The sequence below is a fragment of the Macaca nemestrina genome, chromosome 2 (genome assembly GCF_043159975.1).
Source record: "Macaca nemestrina isolate mMacNem1 chromosome 2, mMacNem.hap1, whole genome shotgun sequence".
In the NCBI taxonomy this organism is placed as follows: domain Eukaryota; kingdom Metazoa; phylum Chordata; class Mammalia; order Primates; family Cercopithecidae; genus Macaca; species Macaca nemestrina.
In genome coordinates, this window is record NC_092126.1 from 197,849,378 (window position 1) to 197,873,559 (window position 24,182).

Here is a 24,182-nt window from a genome sequence, read left to right on the forward strand (position 1 = left end):
TACATAGTCAATAATATTATATCCATGATATGCATGGACAGTGCTTAATAATTTGAAGATATTGTACATGAGTATTAATTCTGACAGCTAAGTTTTCCCATAAGAATTTTGAGAATTCTTACAAGGGATTTGAAATTGTATTGAATTAGCCACTGTTACAAGTTATTACGGTGATGATGATGACTCTTTTTAAGGTGCTTTAAAATAAAAAGATCTTTTAAAATTCTGGTTCTGCTAATAACTTGCTGAGTGCCCTTAGTAAAGTGACTTAACTTTTCTGATTCTTGGGTTCCTCATTTGTGCAACAAGTACAGAATTCTTAACATACAGAATGGAAAGAATTAGCTATTGTTTGGAGGGCACTTAGCACAATGCTAGGTATATAGTCAATGCAATCATCGGTATCAGTTATTGAAATCACCCCAGGTTGTTAAGAAATTTTCTACTCTTACAAGCATCTCATGGTGAAACATGCTGAGAGAAACATTTTCTCAATCTCTGTTTCTTAATGGTTGCTATAGTAGATGCTGAGGACATAAAATTAAACAAAACATGATCCTTGGCTTTATGGCACCTATAATCTGGTAGGGAAAATATGTCAGCAGAGAAATTTATAATACTGTATAATTATACTATTGGGGCAGTTTGACCATAGCTCTCCGTGAACTCAGTCTGGGGAAAGGTTGACCCAGAAGTAATGAGGTGCCTGTGTGAGTTCACTGTTTCACTTGGTTTAATTATGAATAGGCCAAAACAGTAATTATCTGTATCAGTATGTCTGGTCAGAGTACGTTGGGATCAGAGAATTGAAAAACTGTTCCTCATAAGCAATACAAGGCTCAGGTGAATTTAAAGTTTCCATTTTACTGATGTTGAATAGGCTCCTAAATTAAGTATCAGTATGACATTATTAGCACACAGATTTAGTTGTACTTACATGAAATTTAACTTTGGGTTTTCTTTTAAACATGCTTGTAGCATTATGCTCTTGGTTTTAGTAGTTTCATTTGGTGAGGAACTTGGTAATATGGCAAGTGAAATTTATAAATGTTACTTTACATTCCTACATTACATCGTTACAAGACCTACAGAGTAGAGTTGCCCAGTAACATTTAAATACCTTATCTCAATTTCAGTTTGGGTAAATAGTTAAAAGAGTAAAATATGCGATGGAGAAGATGTAATAAATTGAGACATGCACACAATGCAGAGGACCACTGTACTTGCCAGACTGTACCTGTGCTTTCAGACCTATTCTGTTTCATCGGTGTTAGGTCATTGGCTGTAAAATCTATGGGTTTGTGTGTATAAGATAGATCTCTCTCTATATATATAGATATATATACAGTGTGTGTGTATGTGTGTGTATGCATATGTTATACACTGTGATATATGTGTAGATAGATATAGATATGTCTTGAATTTTTATAAATTAAAAGAGATCTTGCCAAATGTAGGCAATCACTGTGAAAGCTCTTATGATCTTTGTAGTTTTGTGCCTGACAGAATTTTGAAACCTTTGTCTCTCTCAGTAAAGGCAAAGAACTGTCAGAGTGTTTGATAGATCTTTGATATTTCACCACTATTTAGTCCAAAAGATGTGGATTTTTTTTGTTGGAAATATATCTATCTCTTGAGATTCTTTAATATATATTAATATAGTGTGTCCTATACCCTTGTCAAAGTGATAACTTGATTCATTTATCCTATTTCTAATATAAAAACATTCACAAAGCTAACATCCATGGCTATCTGGCTATATTTAATAAATTCATAAGTGTGATTGGGTTTGTTGATTTGCAAAGTGTCTATTTATATAAGTTTTCTGATCTTTGATTATTGTTTTAGGTAAAAAAATTAGTGTTACTTTTTACTTTACAATTGATATAACCATCTTGTTTGAAACTATTATCATAAAGATATAAATTCTTATATCTCTGTTATAGTTTCAAACTACCTATCAAAACAATACTTCAAACTATGTTTTAAACTATATATGCAAAAAGTATTTGTTTCCAGATCTTGCTTCAGGTCAGTTAATTCAAGTTCATTGTGACAGGAACACTCCCCAAATAAAAATTCTCTGGGCAATTAAAATCATATGTATCTCTTTCTCTTTGTTGACTTTAAAAAATAAAATAAAGCCGGGCACAGTGGCTCATGTCTATAATCCCAGCACTTTGGGAGGCCGAGGCAGGCAAATTACTTGAGGTCAGGAGTTTGAGAACAGCCTGGCCAACATGGCAAAACCCCATCTCTACTGAAAATACAAAAATGAACTGGGCATGGTGGCACGCACCTGTAATCCCAACTACTCGGGAGAGGGTGGGAGGATCGCTTGAGCTAGGGAGGAGGAGCTCGCAGTGAGCCAGGATCACACCACTGCACTCCAGCCTGCAAGACAGAATAAAGCCTTGTCTCAAAAAAAAAAAAAAAAAAAAAAAAAAAAAAAAAAATCCCAAAAATAAAATAAGAAAAGTTAAAATAGTTGTGAATTGTGCATGTACTGTAAATGATGTATTTTAATGTTTTTCAAGTGAGTTTTCTACCAGTTTTATTTTTGACCAATTGTATCACACCTATAGCAGAATTTTGTTTTCTTCAATGGTTCAACTTATTAAAATTATTTAAGACATGCTAAGTAACAAGTAATTTAAATTTAGTATAGAAGATTAAGTCAGCTGGGAAACTATAAACTGCAAAACTTATTGGGGTGGGCCGGGCACGGTGGCTCATGCCTGTAATCCCAGCACTTTGGGAGGTTGAGGTGGGCAGATCACCTGAGGTTGGGAGTTCGAGACTAGCCTGACCAACATGGAGAAACCCTGTCTCTACTAAAAATACAAAATTAGCTGGGTGTGGTGGTGCATGCCTGTAATCCCAGGTATTGGGGAGGCTGAGGCAGGAGAATCACTTGAACTCAGGAGGCAGAGGTTGCAGTGAGCCAAGATTTTGCCATTTCACTCCAGCCTGGGCAACAAGAGCGAAACTCCATCTCAAAAAACAAACAAAACAATACAAAACAAAACAAAACAAACAAATGAAAAAACTTATTGGGGTGATATTAAGAATGGTCAAGGACCAGTGCTTTGGAGGTAAAATCTTGGATTTATATTTCAGCTTCACACACATACTAGCTGTGTGACCTTGAGCAAGATTGCTTAATGTCTTCAGTTTTCTCATCTGTGCAATAGGAATAATACTACCTTTCCCGATGTTGGGTTATTGTGAGAGTTTAAATAAGCTTTCATTTGTAAGTTAGAACAATGTCTGGAATGTAGTAAGTGCTCCATAAGGTACTGATTATTGTAATTTACAATTTGTAATATTTATAAATTATTATTTTTTCTGTCCATATTATATCTCTTTTTAAAATTCTCTGTGTTGGCCAGGCACAGTGGCTCACGCCTGTAATCCCACCACTTAGGGAGGCCGAGGCAGGTGGATCACCTGAGATCAGGAGTTTGAGACCAGCCTGGCCAACATGGTCAAACCCCACCTCTATTAAAAAATACAAAATTGGCCAGTCGTGGTGGTGCATGCCTGTAGTCCTAGCTACATGGGAGGTTGAGTCAGGAGAGTCGCTTGAAGCCAGGAGGTGGAGGTTGCAGTGAATAGAAATTGTGCCACTGCACTCCAGCCTGGGTTACAGAGTGAGATTCCGTCTCAAAAATAAATAAATAAAATAAAAAATAAATAAAATAAAATTTCCTGTGTCTGTTATATTTCATATGTGGTTTATACCCTGCATTTTATTTTAAGAAAAAATATAAATGTAACATTATGTTTCTTGTTCATGGTAAAATATATACACCTTTTGGTTTATGTGGGAAATGTGCAAAGTAACCTTTGTGTTGAGGTGCTTTTTTTTTCTTCCTAGGTTGGGAAAATTTAGTACCCAACTAAGAATCAAAGAAGTTTAGAGTATGGATTATAGGATGGAACCTTTCAATTCAACTTCTTCATTTGATAGAAGAAGAACCTGAAACTTTGAATGTTTATCTTTCCACAGGTCACATCGCTAGTACCTTAATTGGGTCTAGAATGTGTATCTTTCGATTCTTTAACCTCCCTCTCTATTTTGTTTTTCCCATGGTTGAGTATAAAATTTTTGACAATGTTCGAGTAACTGTAGCATTCGTATTGAAAGACAGAAAAGACATAAGCATCCTCACTTTAAAACTATTCATGGTTACAATGAAAGTCACATTTGGAACAATATCCTAGTGATGACTTAAAAGATTGGAATTGCTTCTCAGCAAGTTAGTGGACCATACATTCTCAGGAGCATACTACTGTGCAGGTGTGGTCCACTCTGCAGAGGGCCTAAAGCTTCTGTCTCTCTAGCCCTTACCTTTGGTCTTTGCCACATAATTTTTCCAAAAAGAGAAACCTGAATACAGAAGAGCAGAGTATTATTTGAGCCAGGAGCTGTTGAAACATTAAGTCAGAATTCTTCCTGGAAATCAGCAGATTAAGACTGTGTTAGCTCATGTTTCATATTACACAAGAGAAAATAAACTGAAAGGTCAGTTGAACAGTTACAGCATTGCCCTTTTCCAAGGTAATCAGCAGAGCATGTAGCAAAGACCTGAACAGGAGCGTGACTGGAAAGAGAGTGGCTGATAAAGAGGCCGGCAGCTTAAAGTGCTTGGGACAATACTTGACACTTCCAGGCCTGACCAGATGGGCCATCTCTCAGGGCTTACCTTCAGTAATTCTGATTTATTGTATTCAGATGTGTGTGTGTATATGTGTCTGTTAGGCAGTCAGGTTTTCACTTTGCCAGAAGACTCTAGACCATTAATCATACCTCAGTAAACTGTTAGGGCAATATATTATTAATTTATTTGTAACCAAGAGACAAGGCACAGTGATTAAAATTAATTTCTAGTTATATTTTGTTAAATTTATTCTAATTTGTTAAGTCAAAATATGTTTATATTAATGGCTTTATAGTAGGGTCTTTAAGTTGTGTCATTAAACGTGATAGTATTTCCATGATTCTGAAAGTAGAATAATGTAGTATAAATAAATACTTTATTATTAAAAGAAATGGAGAGTTTTAAGGATTTCTAAATGACACCACTAAATGGACTTTGTCTGGTTTTTTGTTAATTGAATAAGAACATTTCTTTTTCTTTTCTTGATTTTATAGGATTTAGACCTAGAAAGATCTTAGCAATGGTCTCCCTTGACCCCTCACATCTGTGGCCCAGTGCCAGAAATTAAGAAAGAATATTTAACAAGTAATAGCCACTACTTACTTTTGGGATACTATTTTAAATAGTATCAACTTTTAGAAGATAATAGTTTTGAATTTACCTCATACTCCCCCCCCCAAATACTTAATGATCTCTTTATAACCATAACTTCTCTATATATTTTATTAATCTGAGACTGAAAGTAGCAAATTTTCATTGCACTTAACTTTAAGTAAGAACAAAACCATGACTTAATTAGCTTTTATTGCTTCACATCAGAAAATAAGAGACTAAATTTTTTCTTAAATGTGGACTGAGGATGTGTTTATTGGATTGGTCACAATGCATTTGATTGTGTTTTAGAGATGGTACAATGTGAATAAAATTTAAAAAGATTAAAATTAATCACACAGTGTATGCTTGTAATGGGATTAATGTTTAAATTTTATTTTTGTATGAAAATTAGCATAGCAGAACAATTCCAAATTTTTCAAGGTTTTAAGTTTTCTACTTAGAAATTGAAGACTAATGATTTGCTGAAAGTAGTTAATAATTTACAACTAAATGAGATCTTCATTTTTTATTTTTTTAAAAAGGAAAGATGTAACATTTCATAAAATAATCTATTTTTTGTGATCTAGTTATATATAAGCACAGCCACCTTGACATCAATGATATTATTCCATTTTATAAATGAGGAAGCAGAAATTCTGAGATTATTAAGTGAGAATTGAAGGTCAGTTGCTAAGGGGACTAGAAATATAACTCAGTCTTTTCTTTCTAAATCTATTCTTTCTTGTGTAGTACCATGCCTGGCACGTAGTAGGTGGTATATACCACTTAGTCCTAGACATATGAAACAACTCATTTGATAGCTAGTTTCAAATCTCATGAACCTAGGCATTGATAAAGATTATAATAGTGAGAAGAGTTGTTTGAGTGAAAAACCACAGACCGGCAGTTTGAGCAGAAGTGAAAGGGTGGAAATTAACTGTCTGCATCTCACTTTTAATCAGGAGTTGTTTGCACAGAGTAGTTTGCCGTCATTTTAAAGAACAGTGAGAGGTTTGTGTTTTCGCTTCTGGAAGCAGGTGGTCTCCAGTGGGTCATCATATCCCCAGTTTATTATTCACCTGTGCAGATCTGTATACATTTGATCTTGATACACACCCAAGCTGATGAATTGAATTCTCAACTGAGAGAATACTATCTCCTTTTATAGCTGATCATTTGGTCACACAGGATGTTAAAGAGGAAGAGTGAGGAATTTATCTAAGGACTTCTTCCCATTTTCTGTCTCTTGTTAGTCAAAATTTGTCCTTTGGAGCCTTTATTCGTGTACACATTCATTTTATTTTGCTATGAACTAAATGTTTATATCCACTCAGAACGTAAATGTTGAAACTCTGATACATAATGTGATGATGTTTGGAGATGGTACCTGTGGGAGGTGATTCATTAGATCACAAGAGTGGCCCTCTCCTGACGTGATCAGTGGCTATATAAGAAGAGATTGGGGTGTGTTTAGCTTGTTTCCTGCCTTTCCTGTCTACCATGTCAGGATACAATGAGAATGTGGCCATCGGAAAACAAGGAAGAGTGCCCTCACCAAACGCTGGATCTGCTGGTTCTCAGTCTTGGACTTCACAGCCTCTAGAACTGTAAGAAATTAATGCTTGCTGTTTAAACCACTCAGGCTATGATAATTTGTTACAACAGTTCAAGCTGATCAAGACATGCAGTATCTGGCCTCTTTAGATAGTTGCTTGCAAGCCACAACCTCTATGTACAAGGAGAGCCAGTGGGGCTGAGTAAATCAGGAAGCCACCTATATTATGTCTAATACAGTTACAGGAATTATATCTTTTTTATATTCTAATAGTCTATTAATTTTTCTGTTTATCTCATTTCCATCAGTCTTATTGAATACATTGTGTATCTATTCATTATTTCACATGAAAGATATTATGATAAAAAGATTAGAAACATTATTTCATTTGATTTTCAAAGCAGACTTAGAAGGTAAGTTCCATTATTCTTATTTCAGATTAGAAAATTTAGTTACAGTTGGGGAGCAGTAGGATTAGGATTCAAATTCAAACGTAGTAATTATAATCTTAAACCTAACTCTAATCATTTTATCACCATTCCCTAGAAAGAATCTGACAGATAATTGGTGCTCACTAAATATTTATTCATTGAATACTTAAGTATGTGCCAATATTTTAGTTACTAGGAAGATATTAGGGTTCAAACTAGATAATTTTCCCACTCTTTGTACAATTTCAAAGCAAAGAATTCCATTTAGTTTAGTTAAAAGGAAAGAATTACTTCAGAATTACATTCTGTTTTCTGATTGTCTTTATCAATAACTTATGTAACGCTTTCCTACTCCTTGCTTTCTCTTCTACGGTCTCCCATATGTAACAGAGAATATCTTCAAGTCATAGACTTTGTAATGTCCTTTATCTCTATATTCTCAGTGACTAGCATAGTACTGGATGTACAGTAGACTCTCAGTAATGCTTATATAATAAATAGATGGATTTCACTATTCCTTGTCACCTTTGCTCAAACAGTTTCATTTCTACTGTTTTCTGATAGATGAAGTGAAGAGTGTATGCCAAGTTGAATACAGATTGGCAATGGCACTGAAAATTTATGTAGGATTTTGAAAATAGATGCATTTGGTTATTTGATAACATTTACATTTTAAAAATAAGAAATAGTTTTCAAAAATAAGAAACCATGTGTACCATGATGTCATTTAAAAAAATCTTTTCATTGCTTACTCTTGTATAACAGGAGGATCTACCAGTATCTGTGCTTAATAGTCTACTTAATAAATACTTTATTAACTTATGGACTCCGCCTAGTAAAACTCATCCAAAATTCATCCTTCAAACTGCTCCCTGAAAAACATGTCTCTGATCACGTCAGTTATCTCCTCTGTAAAGTTTTTAAGGATTTTGTTTTTTATTCCACATATTATCTGATTGCAGACAATCTTTTTCATCCCAATTGGCCTCTGGAATACTCCACTTTCTCCTGCTCTGACAACACATAGCCAGTCGTCATGTCATCAAGAAGCATCCAGTTTTTACACATGTAATGCCCTTCTCTGGCTTTTCTCAAGCTGTCAAAAGATATTACTCATCCTTCAAGATACAGCACAAATGCCAGCTACTCCCTAAAGCCTTCTCCCAATCTCTTCTTCCAGTCAAAATCACTCGTTCTTTCCTGGTCTTGCTCATTCTTCTGTGAACACTTACTTATCTCAGGCCTATCCTGTCATGAGTTGCACGGTGTTTCCCACTGCACGGATGAACACCTTACAAGAAGGATCTTGTTTTATGTAACTGAATTATTAGCACACAATAAATATGTTTATCCTGCAATAAGTATGTTAGGGTATTTTTGTTGAATAATTGCCCTGATTGAGGAATATAAAATACTCACTTTAAAGTCTCTAATGCTTAACCCTCATTTGACAGGCTTAATATATGAATAATTTTATATATTTTGGTTACTTTTCACTTAAGAAAGTTTTTGTGAGACACCTGCAGTATTTTTAAAGACTGAGTTGAAGAGCTTTTTTATCCTTCCAAAGATTCTCAACTCTCCACTCCTTTAACTCTATTTCCTCCCTTTTGAGCTGTTAAAAATTTCTCTTGAACTTTTACTTCTGTGCTTTTTCTTGCTTCTAATCCAAGTCTCCCATAGGAAGGAAATGACAAAGTAAAATCTTAAAAATAAGCTATTAAGAAAGGAATTTTCTTCATGGGTTTCTTGGGTTTCTGTCCCGCTCAGAAGCACTTGAGAATGGATTCTATACCCAATACATTTCCAGGGAAGGGATTATCCATCTCCACTGACATATCTCCTGTGTTCACAGCCCTGTCTGAAATTAGAGCTTCAGTGCTGATCTAGGATGAACCAGCTGCCTTCCAGGAGAGCAAAGATTTTAGCTTGTTTCATTTTTTTTCATAACTATCTAAACTGCCCCCCGCCCTTCCTCCCCACCCTGGGTAGTCTAGTCAGCTTCATTTTCTTCCAACTTTTCCATAACTCATATGTTCAAATGAATTTGGAGTGTGTGATATGTATTATGTGTTGGTATATTTATATTTGTGTTTTTCTATTCCAGGAAAAAAATGGAAAGCATTCTTAAACAGTTTTGGAACTTGAGGGGAAAAATCGTAACGTAGCTAATAGCTAATATGTGTTTTAAAATCTAAGCAAGTGTAATAAGTAAAATAAAATTGATAAAGTAAAAAGTACACTATAGTGTTACCACTTCAAGGTGGAGAAAAGTTCCAGCTACCATTTATTGAACGCTGTGGGGAATGCTCCTACTGTGTTTCATTGATTCCTTACAATCTGTGAGGTTCCCTCGAGCCCCCAGTTAATGTGTTAAGAAAATCAGGAAAAAGGAGATGAAGGGACTTGTTCAGAGTCACATATGGTGTATGTGAGTCAGGACTTGAAAGTAGACTATTTCTGGAAATAAAGCTAATATCAGCTACCCCGATTCTCTTAATTATAAGATTAAATTAATTAAATATAATTATAAGATTAAATAGAATTATAAGATTAATTACCTTAAGAGTAAAACATGAATAACTTTCTTTAAAAGTGAAATATGACTTTTAATTTGAGATTTAACTTGAAATCTACCTTTTGTGATTAATGATGTGATATCCTTATTGCTTATTACCTTCTTGATCTTGGACAATTTATTTATTTATGTTTGCCTCTGTCTCTTCCTATGTAGCAGAGGATTTAAAACATTGATATAGAGGTCACATCTGATAATTTTTATAACAGTTCTTTGTATCTTTACAAAATGCTAGTTCCTATACTAATTTCATTTTATCTTCTTGGTTACCAAAACTTTGACCTAGTTTTAAAATATCCTCTAAATTCATAGCAAAATATTAAGAGAGATGACTATAGTAGAAGGCACAGGCATGATGAGCTTGCTGTATCCTCAGGCATTTTCCTTTTTGAGCCACAGTGATTTCAAAGTGCAATGTGTATTTCTGTATCAGAAGCTGTAGGGCTGACCTTGAGGGAAGTCAAGATACTTAAAGTAATATAATGCTATAATCGTGTTTCCATTGAAATTTTACTAAATGGGACATTTGAAAATACTTTAAGAAACTTTTTTAGAAAATGATTATTTTTTAAACTTAAACTTTACATAAATCTGAAAGTTTATCGTAAGGTATTATACCAACATTGAAAGTAAAATGATTACATTTGTTTACCCTCCCAATGTTATACCTTTTTGGAAAATCAGTAGTTTTCCTTTTATTATGAGGGTGTATGTGTGTGTATATCTTTTACCCTAAGTTCAATTTTTGTTTTGTTGATTGTTCCACATTGTTTGATCATTTTATTGCCTGTTATTACTTATATAATTTAATATGGATTATCATTTCCATATTCCAAGAAGTATAGTTGACTGATATCTGGAAGAGGTTAAAAAAACCACACACACACAGAACATTTTCTCATATGATTTAAAGAGTTTGCATATGGTGTTCCATCAGGCCTGCATATCTAGTTTGTTTGTCTAGGTAAGTATTTTAAGTATTTTGAAGCAGTTGCCACTGTTTACATTAGGAAGACTTCATAGAAAAATCTGTATTTTTTAATATTCTTGAATAATTACATGATTGGACAAAATACGCTACGTAACAATGAGCTGTAACTATTAAATAGAGGCTGTGCTATTAGATGAGGCTTGTACTTTCCATCTCAACAGTTTCTGCTTTGTTTTCCTTAATTATTTTATCATCAACTTTGCAATTTTGTGTTTCTTGTATGTTGTCAGCTCCTCATATTTGTTACACCGGCCTGGCTCATTTGGGTGGTTCAGTTTATGTCCCCTTGAATAAAAACTATCTTGTGAGACTGGGATTATTTCGGGCAGGATTCCATATCAGCACATTTTGCCCTACTTCATTATTTTTATGGTTGTCATATAATTTATCATTTGGATATTCCACAGTTCATTCACCTAGTTTCCCATTGTTGCAAAGGTAGGTTATTTTCCATGGTTTTGTATTATAAATAATGCCATAAAGAATAAATAGTATTGTATACATAGATGTCTTTGCATGTTTGTGTGATGTATATCCAAAGGACAGATTTCTAAAAATAGAGTTACTTACTTGAAGAGTGTGATTTTGAAATTTTCAAAGCTGTTGTCAAATTGTTTTCTAATTGATATTTCAACCAAGAGCATTTGAAAATGTCTTTTCTCCTGAACCATATCCCATCCGTATAGACTATCATATGTTTCTGGGTCTTTTAGGTGGAAAATTGAATTTTGAAGTTTAGGTTTGCACTTCTTTAGTTATATATGAATTTGATCATTGTTTCTAATGTTTATTGGCTACCTGTGCTTCATTTTCCATGAACACTTGGACTTATTTTTAAAATATTAAAGTTTACAAGTCTGATCTCTCTGTAAGTTATTTTGTTTTAGAGATCTACTTTTTATGACAGACTTATAGATTTCAATATTTTATTGAAAAAGCTATCCTTTTCTTACTGTTTTGAAATGCCCTTTCATCACATATTGAATTTTTACTTCAGCTTAATACTCTTTCAGAAACTCGGATTTGCTCCATAGATCTATTTCAAATGATTTAAGTTCCTCAAATTTTATAAACCTAGTTTTACATACTCAGTAAAATTCCTATAACTATTATATAAAATTATGTTGCTGTTTTAATTATGTGAAAAATTATAGTTTTAGGAAAACTGTACTTCATTTTTCTTTAAATGGTAGTTATTTGTTATACATAATTAGAACAATGCAATGGAGAAAGTAAAAAGAAACGTCACCAAAATAATCCTCACTGATATTAAGGGTATATAATTCTTGATATTTTTATATGCCTATCTTTAGATGGAAGGTTAGAGAAAATGCTTGATAGAAATACTATAATGAGACATGAGAAAATAAATGTCTGTTAACTTTAATTTAAACAATGAAATTAAAGTGAAATGAAAAGAAGAAATTATTGGAATTCATATACAACTTTCTTTACTGTAAAGTTTTATTTCAGTGCTCGTCTAAGATTAATAAAGACATGAAAGAGTATAATGATGACAACCTTAAATTTTACTCTGTGTTGAGTGATTCTCTGCTATAAAATTTCATCCTCCTTTCACTCATCTCTTTTTTTAAATACAATGTTTTTACTTTGTCAGCTGAGATCCCTTTTCATGATCACATTCACACAGTTCCACGATTGTCTAGCCAAGGTTCTATATTTAAGGAGTCAGTTCTTAGACACACTCCTACAATAACTGTTCATTCTTGTGTTTGTTTTTAATTTTTAATTGCCATTTAGAAAAATGGAAAGTAGCTTATTTTTCTTCAAGAATGGTTCATTAGTGTCATTGACTAAAACTCAATTTTAAATTTGACAGTATTTTAAAAAATTCTTTAGATATGAATAGAAACTTGTCTCCTAGGATATTTCTAGATTACTACTTTTCCTTCTTAGAATTGTGTGGAGTTGGTTTTATCTTTTGGTTTTTAATTGATGTTGCCTTTTTCTGCCTGGTTGTCTATAGACTCATTTCTTTTATCTTTTGAATTTCAGTTGCTTAAATTGGAATATATTTTGTGTGTGTTTGTTTCCCAAACTTTTCTTAAAAAAATTGTATGCTCTTTTTAACATGTGGATTTAATTCTTTAGGAAAATTTTCCAGTTTTATTCCATCTATATTCATTTTATTTAGTTTTATTTTTCAGTCAGCAGCTATCCATATTTGGATCATATTTTTTTTTGTCTATGTTGGGTGTCTCTTAGGTTCTCTTTAATATATTCAAATTCATTGTTTTTCTTAAATTATTTCAATTCTCAATTATTTATTCATTTAATAATTTGCTATTTTTGCTATACTATGTACTTTTTTTTTGCTGAGTCTAAACTTATTCATCATTATCTATTGATATACTTTATTCCTCCATTTATTTCGTTAAGTCTACAGTCTTTTACTTTTCATTCTCTTGTCGTATAATCTTTCAGCTCTTATTCTTTTGAGTTTATTTTTAATTAAGTTGTATAATGTGAAACATTTGTAAAAAGGTCAATTTTCTATGTAGCTAAGTTGAGATATTGTTCATTATTCTGCATCTCAAATTTTGTATATTCCCTGGATATCCCGTACCTAGATTCCTGCCATCTTTCAGGGCAAGATTGCTTAGCCCTGAGGGTATGGTGAGGTATAGAGAAGCCTATTGGCTTGTATAGTATTGTATATGATATTGTATACAATTTTGTATAGTTCTGGAACCTTCACTTCTGACATAGAGCACCAGCCACATGGTTTAGTTCTCCAGTTTTACCAAGTTTTTCCTAGTTTGTTTCTTACTGGATATAGGGGATACCAATGAAAATAGGGTAGTAATTTTGGTGTACCGGTACCTGATATAGGGGAACTGGGAAAGGATCAGGAGCAGGCATGCGCTGTTCTTGGTCCTGCTTAGGAATCTGTGATTTCTTCTTGTGGCCACTGGCTTTTGTACTTTGATATGATGTATGTTCTTGCCATGCTCAGTTGCTTTAGGGAAGGAAAAGGCTGCAGGCCAAATCTGGCCCACCACCCGGTTTTGTAAATAAAGTGTTACTGGAACACAGCCACACCCGCTCATTAACTTTTTGTCCGTGGCCCCTTTCATGCTTCAGAGGCATCCTTGAGTAGCTGTGACAGAGACCATATGGCTGACAACGCCTAAAATATTTGCCGTCTGCCCCTTAACAGGAAAAGTTTGCCAAACCCTGCAGGAGGCTAATTTTATTTTTCTTGCTGAATTTTGACTGTGTTATTTCATTTCCTTAGGAATCAGAGGAGAGAGATGTAGAGATTCTGTTTCATTACACTGTCTTGACATGGAAGTTGCTATAATGCTAGTTTTTAAAAAATTCATGAAATAGTATAACCATCATGTTTCGTCTCTCATACCAGTGCTTGAAGTTACCAAAAATGCTAGTTAGATTAGCTCAGTTTATTTTAAATAAGAGTGATTTTATCCTACCAGGTAGCCTCTACTAATAAATGAAATTATTTATATTATTCCTCTTTAATAATGTCCTTTTTTTCCCTAAGTAAGACTAAAGCAGTTAATTACAGTAGCTTTTCTAGAAGACTATTTAATTTTCTAACTTATTTTCTTTCACACTTCTTCAAAGGTATAAACAGTTTAGCCAAATTTTGAACAACATTGGAGAAAACGAAGGTGGTATTGATAAGTTTTCCAGAGGCTATGAATCATTTGGCGTCCACAGATGTGCTGATGGTGGTTTATACTGCAAAGAATGGGCCCCGGGAGCAGAAGGAGTTTTTCTTACTGGAGATTTTAGTAAGTACTTGAAAGCATTGAACTAAATAGTGATATCTTATTAACTATTTAATACATATATTTCTTATATTTCATATATTTAACCATACGGACATTAATGATTGCAAATAAATATCAGACTTTTCAGATAGAACCTTCTAATTTATTAAGCTCTTTGTGTGGTGCAGCTGTTTCTGTTATAATATGATACGTGTATTCTTGACTTTCTGTTCTGTAAAATCATGTACTAGAAATAACAAGGTATATGAGAAAAATGCTATTAGGAAGACAACTCCAAATTTACTCAACTTTGTTAGCAAGCTATGACAAAACAAGTAGCAATCCAGGTAAAAATACTGGCATAGTTAAAGCTCCACTAGCATTCACACCTGGCTGGCTGGAATCATAGTTCTTGGATCCTCTGTATAGCCTTATACTCTTTTCGGAGACTTCAATAAAATTTCGGAGATAGCTAATCTGGTGAGTAACCTCCATCACTCATTTCTTTTTTTCCTTTACCTTGTTTTAGAACACAATGGGAAATCTCTTCTCAGCCTCGTCATTTGCACTGTTAACTGCACTAGACAGAGTTAATGCTATGGAAAGCAAAGTCAGGTTTCTAGCTTAGAGTCTGGTGGGAGGAAGGACTGTAATGTAAATAACTGTAACACAATCTACTAGGTTTTATTCTTGAAGGGTAAATACATTACTAGAATGATGACAAGGAAGAAAGTTCAGTTTTGAAAGTGGAATAACTGGAAAAAAACAGGCCTTGGTAAAGGTTCTTGATACAAGGAAAAGGAATATCAAAATGATCATAATCCTTTAATACCATAGAATGGTATAATATTTAAAATTTGATTTCACTGGGTTCAAAAGTCTATATGCTGTATTATTAAACTTTTATGGCATTTTAGAAACAGCAAAACTGTAGGGACAGAAAACAGATCATTATTGTCAGGGATTGGGGTGGTGGGTAAAGGTTGATTACAAAGGGACATGAGGGAACTTTTGGGGATAGTGAAAATGTTTCATATCATGATTGTGGTGCTAGTTACCTGACTGTATGAATTAATCAAAATTTATAGAACTGTACATGTATATAGAACAAATTTTGATGCAATGTAAATTATTCTTAAAGGAACTTGACTTAACAAAACTTTGGGTTTTACATTAATATGCGTTGTCTAAGACAGCACTGTCCTACAGAAATAAAATGCAAGCAACTTATGTGATTCAGAAATTTTAGTAACAATATTAAAAAAGTGAAAGAACAGTATAATAAAATTTAATAATAATAAATTATATTTACCTAGGATATAAAAATGTTATCTTTTTAATATTTAATCAATGTAAATTTTATTGATGAGATTTTTATTCTTTTATTATACCACATCTTTGAAATCTGGGTACAGCAAGTCTTAATTCAGATAGTAAGTTTTCATTGCAAATACCGTAATCTTTCAGTATCATTAGGGGACTTGTTCTACAACTTCTCGTGGATACCAAAATCCAAGGATGCTTAAATCTCTTGTATAAAATGATGTGGTATTTGCATATAACCTAGATGCATGTTCTCTTATACTTTCAATTATGTCTAGATTATTTACAGTACCTAATACAATGTAAATGTTGTATAAATACTTGTTATACTATATTGTTTATGGAATAATAACAAGAAAAAAAGGCTGTTTCAGTGTTCAGTGCAGATGCAACCATCCATTTTTCTTTTTCAAATAGTTTCAATCTAAGATTGGTTGAATCAGTAGATGTGCAACCTGCGGGCGGACTGCACTTAATTTAAAGTTTAATAAAATTTTCAGTTTAAAAGTATGTTCATATACCCAGTTTTTTTCCAAACAAAATTAAGAGGTTTCCAGTAACTGACTTGAATAACACTTTTAAAATTTAAATTTAATAAATTAATTAAGATGAAATAAAATATAAAATTCAGTTTCTAAGTTGCACTAGCCTCATTTCAAGTGCTTTATCACCTCTGGTAGCTACTGGCTTCTTTACTGTAAAGTACAGGTCTAAGGACTGAAAATAATTCATGGTGTAGTCCCAAAAATTAGAAGTGTCTGGGAAGTTGTTGGAAAATTTCATGGACACTTTTGTAAAAGACCATGAGATCTAATAATTCAGATTAGCTTGATGTGGTGGTAATTATTCAACGTATTTTGAGGATAAGAGACTACTCACTTAAATAATGTTTGTTATTAATAATTTTTTCTTTTACATAAACACAGGTACTTCCCCGTCACTGCCTTGACTTTTTGTTACTAGACCACTTAGAAATCTGCCTATAATCAAGGCATTCTATTTTACTAGTTTTCTTCTTTAAAATTCCATGTAGAGGTTGAGGATATTGAGAATGTTTAAGTTAAATTTTTATGTAAAGATACCCAACTACTATAAGAACTACCATTAATATCTGATAGTTGCATTTGGTCTCCCTACCCCCACATTTATGATGAAACCCGATTAACAGTTTCTATAAATATAAAAATATAGAAAAGAGACTATATGAAAACTAGATTTGTGAACTGTCATAATGACTATTGCTCATTATTGAAAGTTGTGCTGTATGTGTTTGTAGAATTGCATTTAAAAATTGTATGTTCTTGGACTTAATGCTTAAATGTTAAAAGTCCAGTAATTTAAAAAATATTGTGTAAATAGAAAACTAAAATTACCTGGCCCATATTTTTATTGCAAAAATGTCCTCTGTTAACTTTTTTTTTCCCAATTTACATTGATTTTTAAAATTCCACTCTGTATAAAGATGTATTGCGTCATTTAAAATTTCTCCATATCCTTGTGATAACGTTCATTTAATGATTCTCAGTCAACAAATATTTAGTAACTAACGGCATGACAAGCAGCAGATGTCATCAGTGGGCCTTTATTTTTATTGAAGAGATAAGAAAAGACGACAGTAAATGAAATTGTGATAGAAAATGGTTAAGGACAGGCAGTGTGCTGGGAAAACTTAAATATCTAATTTATTTTCTTTTTTAGATGAAAAGATGTCTCTTTTTATGCCCGAAGTTGTAGGATCTCGAAGTCTCTTTGGGAATGGGATCTCAACTTTGTTTCACTAATGGGCTTTGACTTTCAAAAACAAACAAATCAACAAACAAACAAACAATTTGAAAATTGAGAGTGGAGTCTGAATTCTGAGCCAATGATGCATTTAGAAGGTTTCTTTGTAAAAAAAAGATATACACATGGGTCAGTATGACTTTAGTGAACACAGAATTTTTATTGTGATGACAACCTACGCGAAAATATACTCTTAGACAACTGAACTAACCATGCCTTACACACACACACACACACACACACACACACACACACACACACTCTTCAGGGATTCTGTATTTCATTTTTCCCTTAACATAAAATCCATTTTTTCCTAATAATGGTTGAGCAAAAAGAAAGATTTTTTTCCTTTTTTTTTTTTTTTGTGCCTACTGACCTGAGACTATTTTAGTTACCGGTACTTAGAATAATCAAAGACAAATGCTATTTAAGAAATAAATTGCCGGCTGGCCTTAGTGGCTAACACGTGTAATCTGTAATCCTAGCACTTTGGGATGCTGAGGTGGGAGGATCACTCAGGTGTTTGAGACCATCTTGGGCAACAGAGATAGACCCTTTACCAGAAAATAAATAAATACAAATAAAAAACTAAATAAATCTTCATGAATTGGTGTGTAAAATAAAACATCATGGGATTTAGAGTTCAAAAACACAGCTGAGTTCTCTAAACAATGGTTCTTCCTCTGGCTCATTGGGGTTTAATGTGATGATACTTGTTTTAACTGCCTAACTAGTTTGCTCCTAACTAGATTGTGAATGTGAGAAATTTTGTACCTTAATCAGTGCTACAGAAATGTTAATTGGCAAGATTTAAAAAAAAAAAAAAAAAACCTCTTATTTGCAAAGGTCTTTTTGTTTCAGAAAATTACTATTAATTTCAAAAGGCAGTTGAGCCTTGCAAAAATAAAATAGTGTGTTTTGCCAAAACTCAGGCAGATTTGCCATCCACATTTTAAAACACTACTTGGAAAACAGCTTCACTTTAAATATAGTACATATATTTTTCTTTATTTGAGAGAAAATACAACAATCATTTCTTTTTCTTCCAGTCATTTTTAAACAACTATTTTTTTTTAACTAACAGCTGCCGCAGCAACCTAGAAGGATGGTGTACATATATTGACATTCATCAGGATTGGACTCTTACCACTGAAAAAGTATTTCTGGTTAAACTAGAAACTTCTTTAAAGGGCTGAGATGAATTTCTAAAACTTTGAATCATCTGCAATACAGCAAAGACCCATTCTTTAGAAAATTAGATGTGCTTTAAAATATACTTGGAGTTTTGGTTCTAAATCATGTTTATTGCAGGTTGCTAAATAATTGAAAATAACTAGCTGCTTTCCAGTATCTAGATGATAATAAGAGAGAAAGGCAGTAAACTACATATGTCAATATAAAATAATTGGGTTCCCGTTTGCTATAACGGAAAGCATTTCATTTAAAATTACTAAGTCTGGGAGCTAGGCACCTTTCAAATAACCTAAATGTCTATCACTGATAGACTGAAAGAAAGGAAAAAAGAAATAAACCCTGATTTTTATGCCTACAGAAAAAGGAACCACTGATATTTTTGCAGAGCGGGAAAGATAGCAAGAAGTTTTTACCTGTTTTTTTGGGCCAATTTTGTCTGTAATTTTTTTTTCAGTTATATAAGTTTTCAGTGTCATAAAAGCCTTTATATTTCTTAATCCTTCTTGCTCTGAAACCGTGCTACTCAACATGTGCTCTGCGGACCAGCGGGTTCTACGAACTGTAATCTGTTTTCAGTGATATTATCAGAAACTGGGAATAAGCATTTAGGAATGTTGATAGCAAATTTGGCAGGGTCATTTTATTTCTGTAGAATCTAATAATTATAATACAAAAATTTGGGCTTGAGTTTTAAGACTTTTTTCTTTCAGTTTTTGAATAATTAATTTTATTTACATAATTATTAGTATATGGTAAAATTAAAGTGTTTTAAGAAAGTTAATTGGTACATAATCATGGTCTGAGAAACCCTGCTATGAAAATTAGTGATCATTATTTATTGGTTTAAAGCCATTTCTGGTTCAGGGGTGTAATTCTGATACCAGCTTCTTTTGGATTTTCTTTCTTCATCTAATCTTTTGTGTCTCTGTTAGTCAGCTTTCACTGTGGCATGACATTTTACAAACAACTCCAATGTTTTGATGGCTTACAACAACAAAGGCCTCTTGCTTGTTCATGTTGGCTGTAGTTGTCAGCTGTGGCTCTCCGGCAACTCTCAAATTCACTGCACAATACAGGTTAATGGAGTAATCCCAATATGGGGATACACGGATAACATCAGAGAGAGAGAAAGAGCAATGAAGAAACTCTGGGATGGCTCTGAAAACATCAGCCTAGAAGTAACATATGTGATTTGCACTTACATTTCATTAGCCAAATAACATGGCCAAGCCTTATGTCAATGAGGCATGGAAGCCAAATCATCTTTTATGGGGAGGCTTGTGATGGTTAATACTGTCAACTTGATTGGATTGAGGGATACAAAGTTTTAATCCTGGGTGTGTCTGTGTGGGTGTTGCCAAAAGAGATGAACATTTGAGTCAGTGGACTGGGGAAGGCAGATCCACCCTTAATCTAGTGGGCATAATATAATCGGCTTCCAGTGAATATAAAGCAGGCAGAAAAATGCGAAAAAGAGATGAACCTAGCCTCCTAGCCTACACATCTTTCTACCCTGCGGGATGCTTCCAGCCTTTGAACATCAGACTCCAAGTTCTTCAATTTTGGGACTTGGACTAGCTCTCCTTTCTCCTCAGCTTGCAGACGGCCTGTTGTGGGACCTTGTCATTGCGTAAGTTAATACTTAATAAACTCCCCTTTATATACCTATCCTATTAGTTCTGTCCCTCTAAGAGAACCCTGACCAATATAAGGCTCATGAAAAATTGGGAATAATAATGTATGACCCATCTTTGTAATATACAGTGTCAGCTTCCCAGATTTTTTGATATTCTAAATATCTTACAGTCTTTGTGGGAAGAGAGTTGTTTTGGCAGGGTAGTGATCCAGACGGATTGTTGAGAAGATTTCTTGACTTGTGAACTCAGATGATCTTCAAGGAGACTTTTATTCGATAGACATTTTCAACTCCCCATGGGTTCTCTGTGAATGCATTTTTGTTGTGTGGCTTCCCTTCAATTAGGTTTATTGGAAATTTTTCCTAGAAAGAAAGTTTTTGGAGGCAGTCTTGGAATTCTAGATAATGTTTCTTTTGGCACAGTGGTAGCAAACTACAAGGTGCAAAAAGAAGGCTTTAGGTTTGTTCACCAAACCAGTACCTATGCTGAGAAGTGACCTCATTGACATATGTGAACCTAAAGTAAGTATTCAGCAAATACTGTTTTGTAGAAGGTTTTTCAGTACTTCCTTTGGCTTTCCAGCCTGATGTTGTTGCTCTCACCACCTTAATCTGTTTTACCTAATGGGTTGTTCACTTTCAATGGAGTATATGTACAACAGAGGTTTACTTAACCAATCTCTGTTTACTAGACGTAGTGAACTTACTTCTGCTTAACAGATTTCATTGTAAGTGCTGCTGACTGATTCCCAGAGAATACTGAGCACAGGTAGTAGACTATAGTCTACTACTACTTTCTCCCATACAGTTCTGCTTCTACCAGTTATACTGTGTATCAGTTTTCCCCCCAATCCCATCAATGCTATTTTTTCACATTATAATTCTATAACAATTTTACATAAAGTGATGATCTATGAATGTAACAGGAACGAAAGTTACTGCATGTTGGGAAAATCTCAGTAAGGATAAGTTGTAAAAAGTATTTTGAATTAAGTATGCTTAAGTGAACTTAAAAAAAAGATACAAACCTAATTGAATTTTACGTGTAGATTATTTTACATGAGTCTTTTTGTTTTCGTTCATTTTTGTCCAGAGGGAGTTGGGAATTATAAATGTTGCATTGGAGATGTATGTTCATACAAGAAAGGATGTTACAAAATCCTTATCAGAGGACCCAGACTTTAGTTTTATGTGACAAGATGGGTGAATATATATTTATATTTATGTTTTAAGTTAAAATAACATGTTTACTGTTTTGTGTATGTATGTACTTTATTATTCCCTCTTTTAACTAATATTTTCAACATAGATACCAACTTCTGGGCCCAATTGTGCTGGATCATGGAGCTTTGTTATAATGCCTAATGGGATTATTTTTACTGAAAGCATCTTTACCTTCTGGGATTTTAGGAGATTGCTGTTAGAGATCTTGTGGTGTTGTAAGATATATATACATATCTATATCTATATCTCTATATACCTAATATATATTAGATATAAAATTTTATATATATAATATATAATAGTAATATACCTAATAGATATCATACCTAAGATATCATACCTAAAATATAATATATAATTATATATATTAGGTTTTTATCCATGGTTCCTGGCTCATAACTCCCATATCTCTTGTTACAGTCTTTCGTTAAAATGCTGGGTGTGTTAGCCTTTAAGGGTAGGCCTCAGGAAACAGAATCTTTCTTCTGCCTTCCTTCCACCCACTCCAAGGCAGGACTCTAATCTTTCCCCACCTTTCTGATTGTGTTTGCTAAGACTCTACCCTGAGAGGGTCCTGCTTCATACCCTGGGGGGGCATTCTTCCATAAAAACCCAAGAGAACTGGATTCTAAGAGCTTCCTGAGAGCTGAACACCTGGGGGTGGCTTGCCCGGAGAGGGCATAGCAGTTGTCTGCCCTGGGCCGGGCGCGGTGGCTCACGCCTGTAATCCCAGCACTTTGGGAGGCCTAGACGGGCGGATCACGAGGTCAGGAGATGGAGACCATCCTGGCTAACACGGTGAAACCCCGTCTCTACTAAATACAAAAAATTAGCTGGGTATTGTGGCGGGTGCCTGTAGTCCCAGCTACTCGGGAAGCTGAGGCAGGAGAATGTCATGAACCCAGGAGGCGGAGCTTGCAGGGAGCCAAGATGGCGCCGCTCACTCCAGCCTGGGCGACAGAGCGAGACTCTGTCTCAAAAAAGATGTTACCTGCCCTTTCTCCCATACCTTACCCTATGCATGTCTTTGTCTGTATCCTTGCAATGTCCTTTATACAAAACTGGTAAACATAAGTAAGTGCCTTCCTGAGTTCTGTGAGCCACTCCAGCAAACTAATTGAACCCAAAGAGGGGACCATGGGAATCCCAACTTGAAGTACCAGAGGCCCAGGCTTGTGACTGGTGTTTATTGGTGTGAGGGGCAGCCCTGGGGACTGAGCCCCCAGCATGTGGGATCTGACACTGTCTCCTGGTAGATTGTGTCAGGATTGAATTGGAGGATACCCAGTTGGTGTCTGCTGCTTGATGGTGGGGAGAAATTCCCACACCTTTGGTCACAGAAGTCGTCTTCTGTGTTGACGATTGTTGTGGTGTCAGAGTACAGGAAAAACGTGGTTTGAGAGTTTTTCCTGGTATGGACCTTAATGCTAGAAAGTAGATTTTGAACCGTGTAACATAAATATAAATTTTCTAGCCTCATATTGCTTTTCAAAAATATTCTGTTCAAAATTTCTGCTCTGTAGATAATACAGGGCTTTTTGTTAGGTTTCAGTTTTGGTATTTCACTTGTAGTTAATGTCTGTAAAACTACCTTGTTTATGGTTGTTCTTTAGCAGTTGTCTTTAACTTTTCATCATTTTATCTATCAAGTTGGCTTTGTGAAACTCACCATTTACTTAGACAAAGAAAGTGCATTATTCATATTCTCTTATCAAGTTAGATGTTTTCTTAGAGAAGTGATGTTCTATTTTATAACAGTCACATCTAGCCCCAAGTGTGACTGATTACAACTTATATCAACATTTTTTGTATCTTGATCACAACAAAACTATTCATTTTAAGTTCAGATTGCATTATTCTAAGAAGCTGTCACTTATGATAGACGTTTAAGGCAGTTTCCATTTAATTTGTTGATAATTTCTTTCTTATGCCACGGGTAGCTTATCTGAGTATCATTTTGCATTGTGAAGAGGTTTACAGAAATGTGGTAAATCTGTCACAGGTGTACAGCATTGTTTGTTTTGCTCATCCAGGCAGTTGTTTCATGCAGGTGAATTGGAATTCACTGACTAGTCTTGACGCTTGGTCTGGTTTATTGTCAAGCTTTGAATCTGTAGCTCTCTCTTCATTTCAAATTATTTTCCTCTTTTCCCTATTACTGTCTTGTATTCTTTATATTTTCAACCCCTGTTGAACTATTTTCTTTTAAGAAAAAAACTAGAAGTACTTTTAAGCTTGAATAGATCTTGGGGGGAAAAAAGGAAACTTTTGCTTCTTTGTATTATAGCTTGCCAGTTCATCATGTAAAACTATGAAAGTATTCATTTTAATTATGACTGCCAGAGACCCCCCCCCCCCATTATGGACTCCTGAAAAAATGACTTAGCCATCTTACTCGCTTGTAAATCAGTGGCAGAATTGCTTCAAATGTGTTATTTAGCGATTAGGAAGG

At 34.1% G+C, this 24,182-nt stretch overlaps 1 protein-coding gene across 2 annotated transcripts in view; it reads left to right on the plus strand.

Moving 5' to 3' along the window:
• LOC105485529 (1,4-alpha-glucan branching enzyme 1) overlaps window positions 1–24,182 on the plus strand; it is a 264,234-nt gene that overhangs the window by 36,779 nt on the left and 203,273 nt on the right. For both annotated transcript variants that reach the window (XM_011747900.2, XM_011747899.2), the window contains exon 2: window positions 14,423–14,592. In XM_011747900.2, the coding sequence (XP_011746202.1) occupies window positions 14,423–14,592 (170 nt within the window). The remainder of the gene's footprint in view (window positions 1–14,422; window positions 14,593–24,182) is intronic.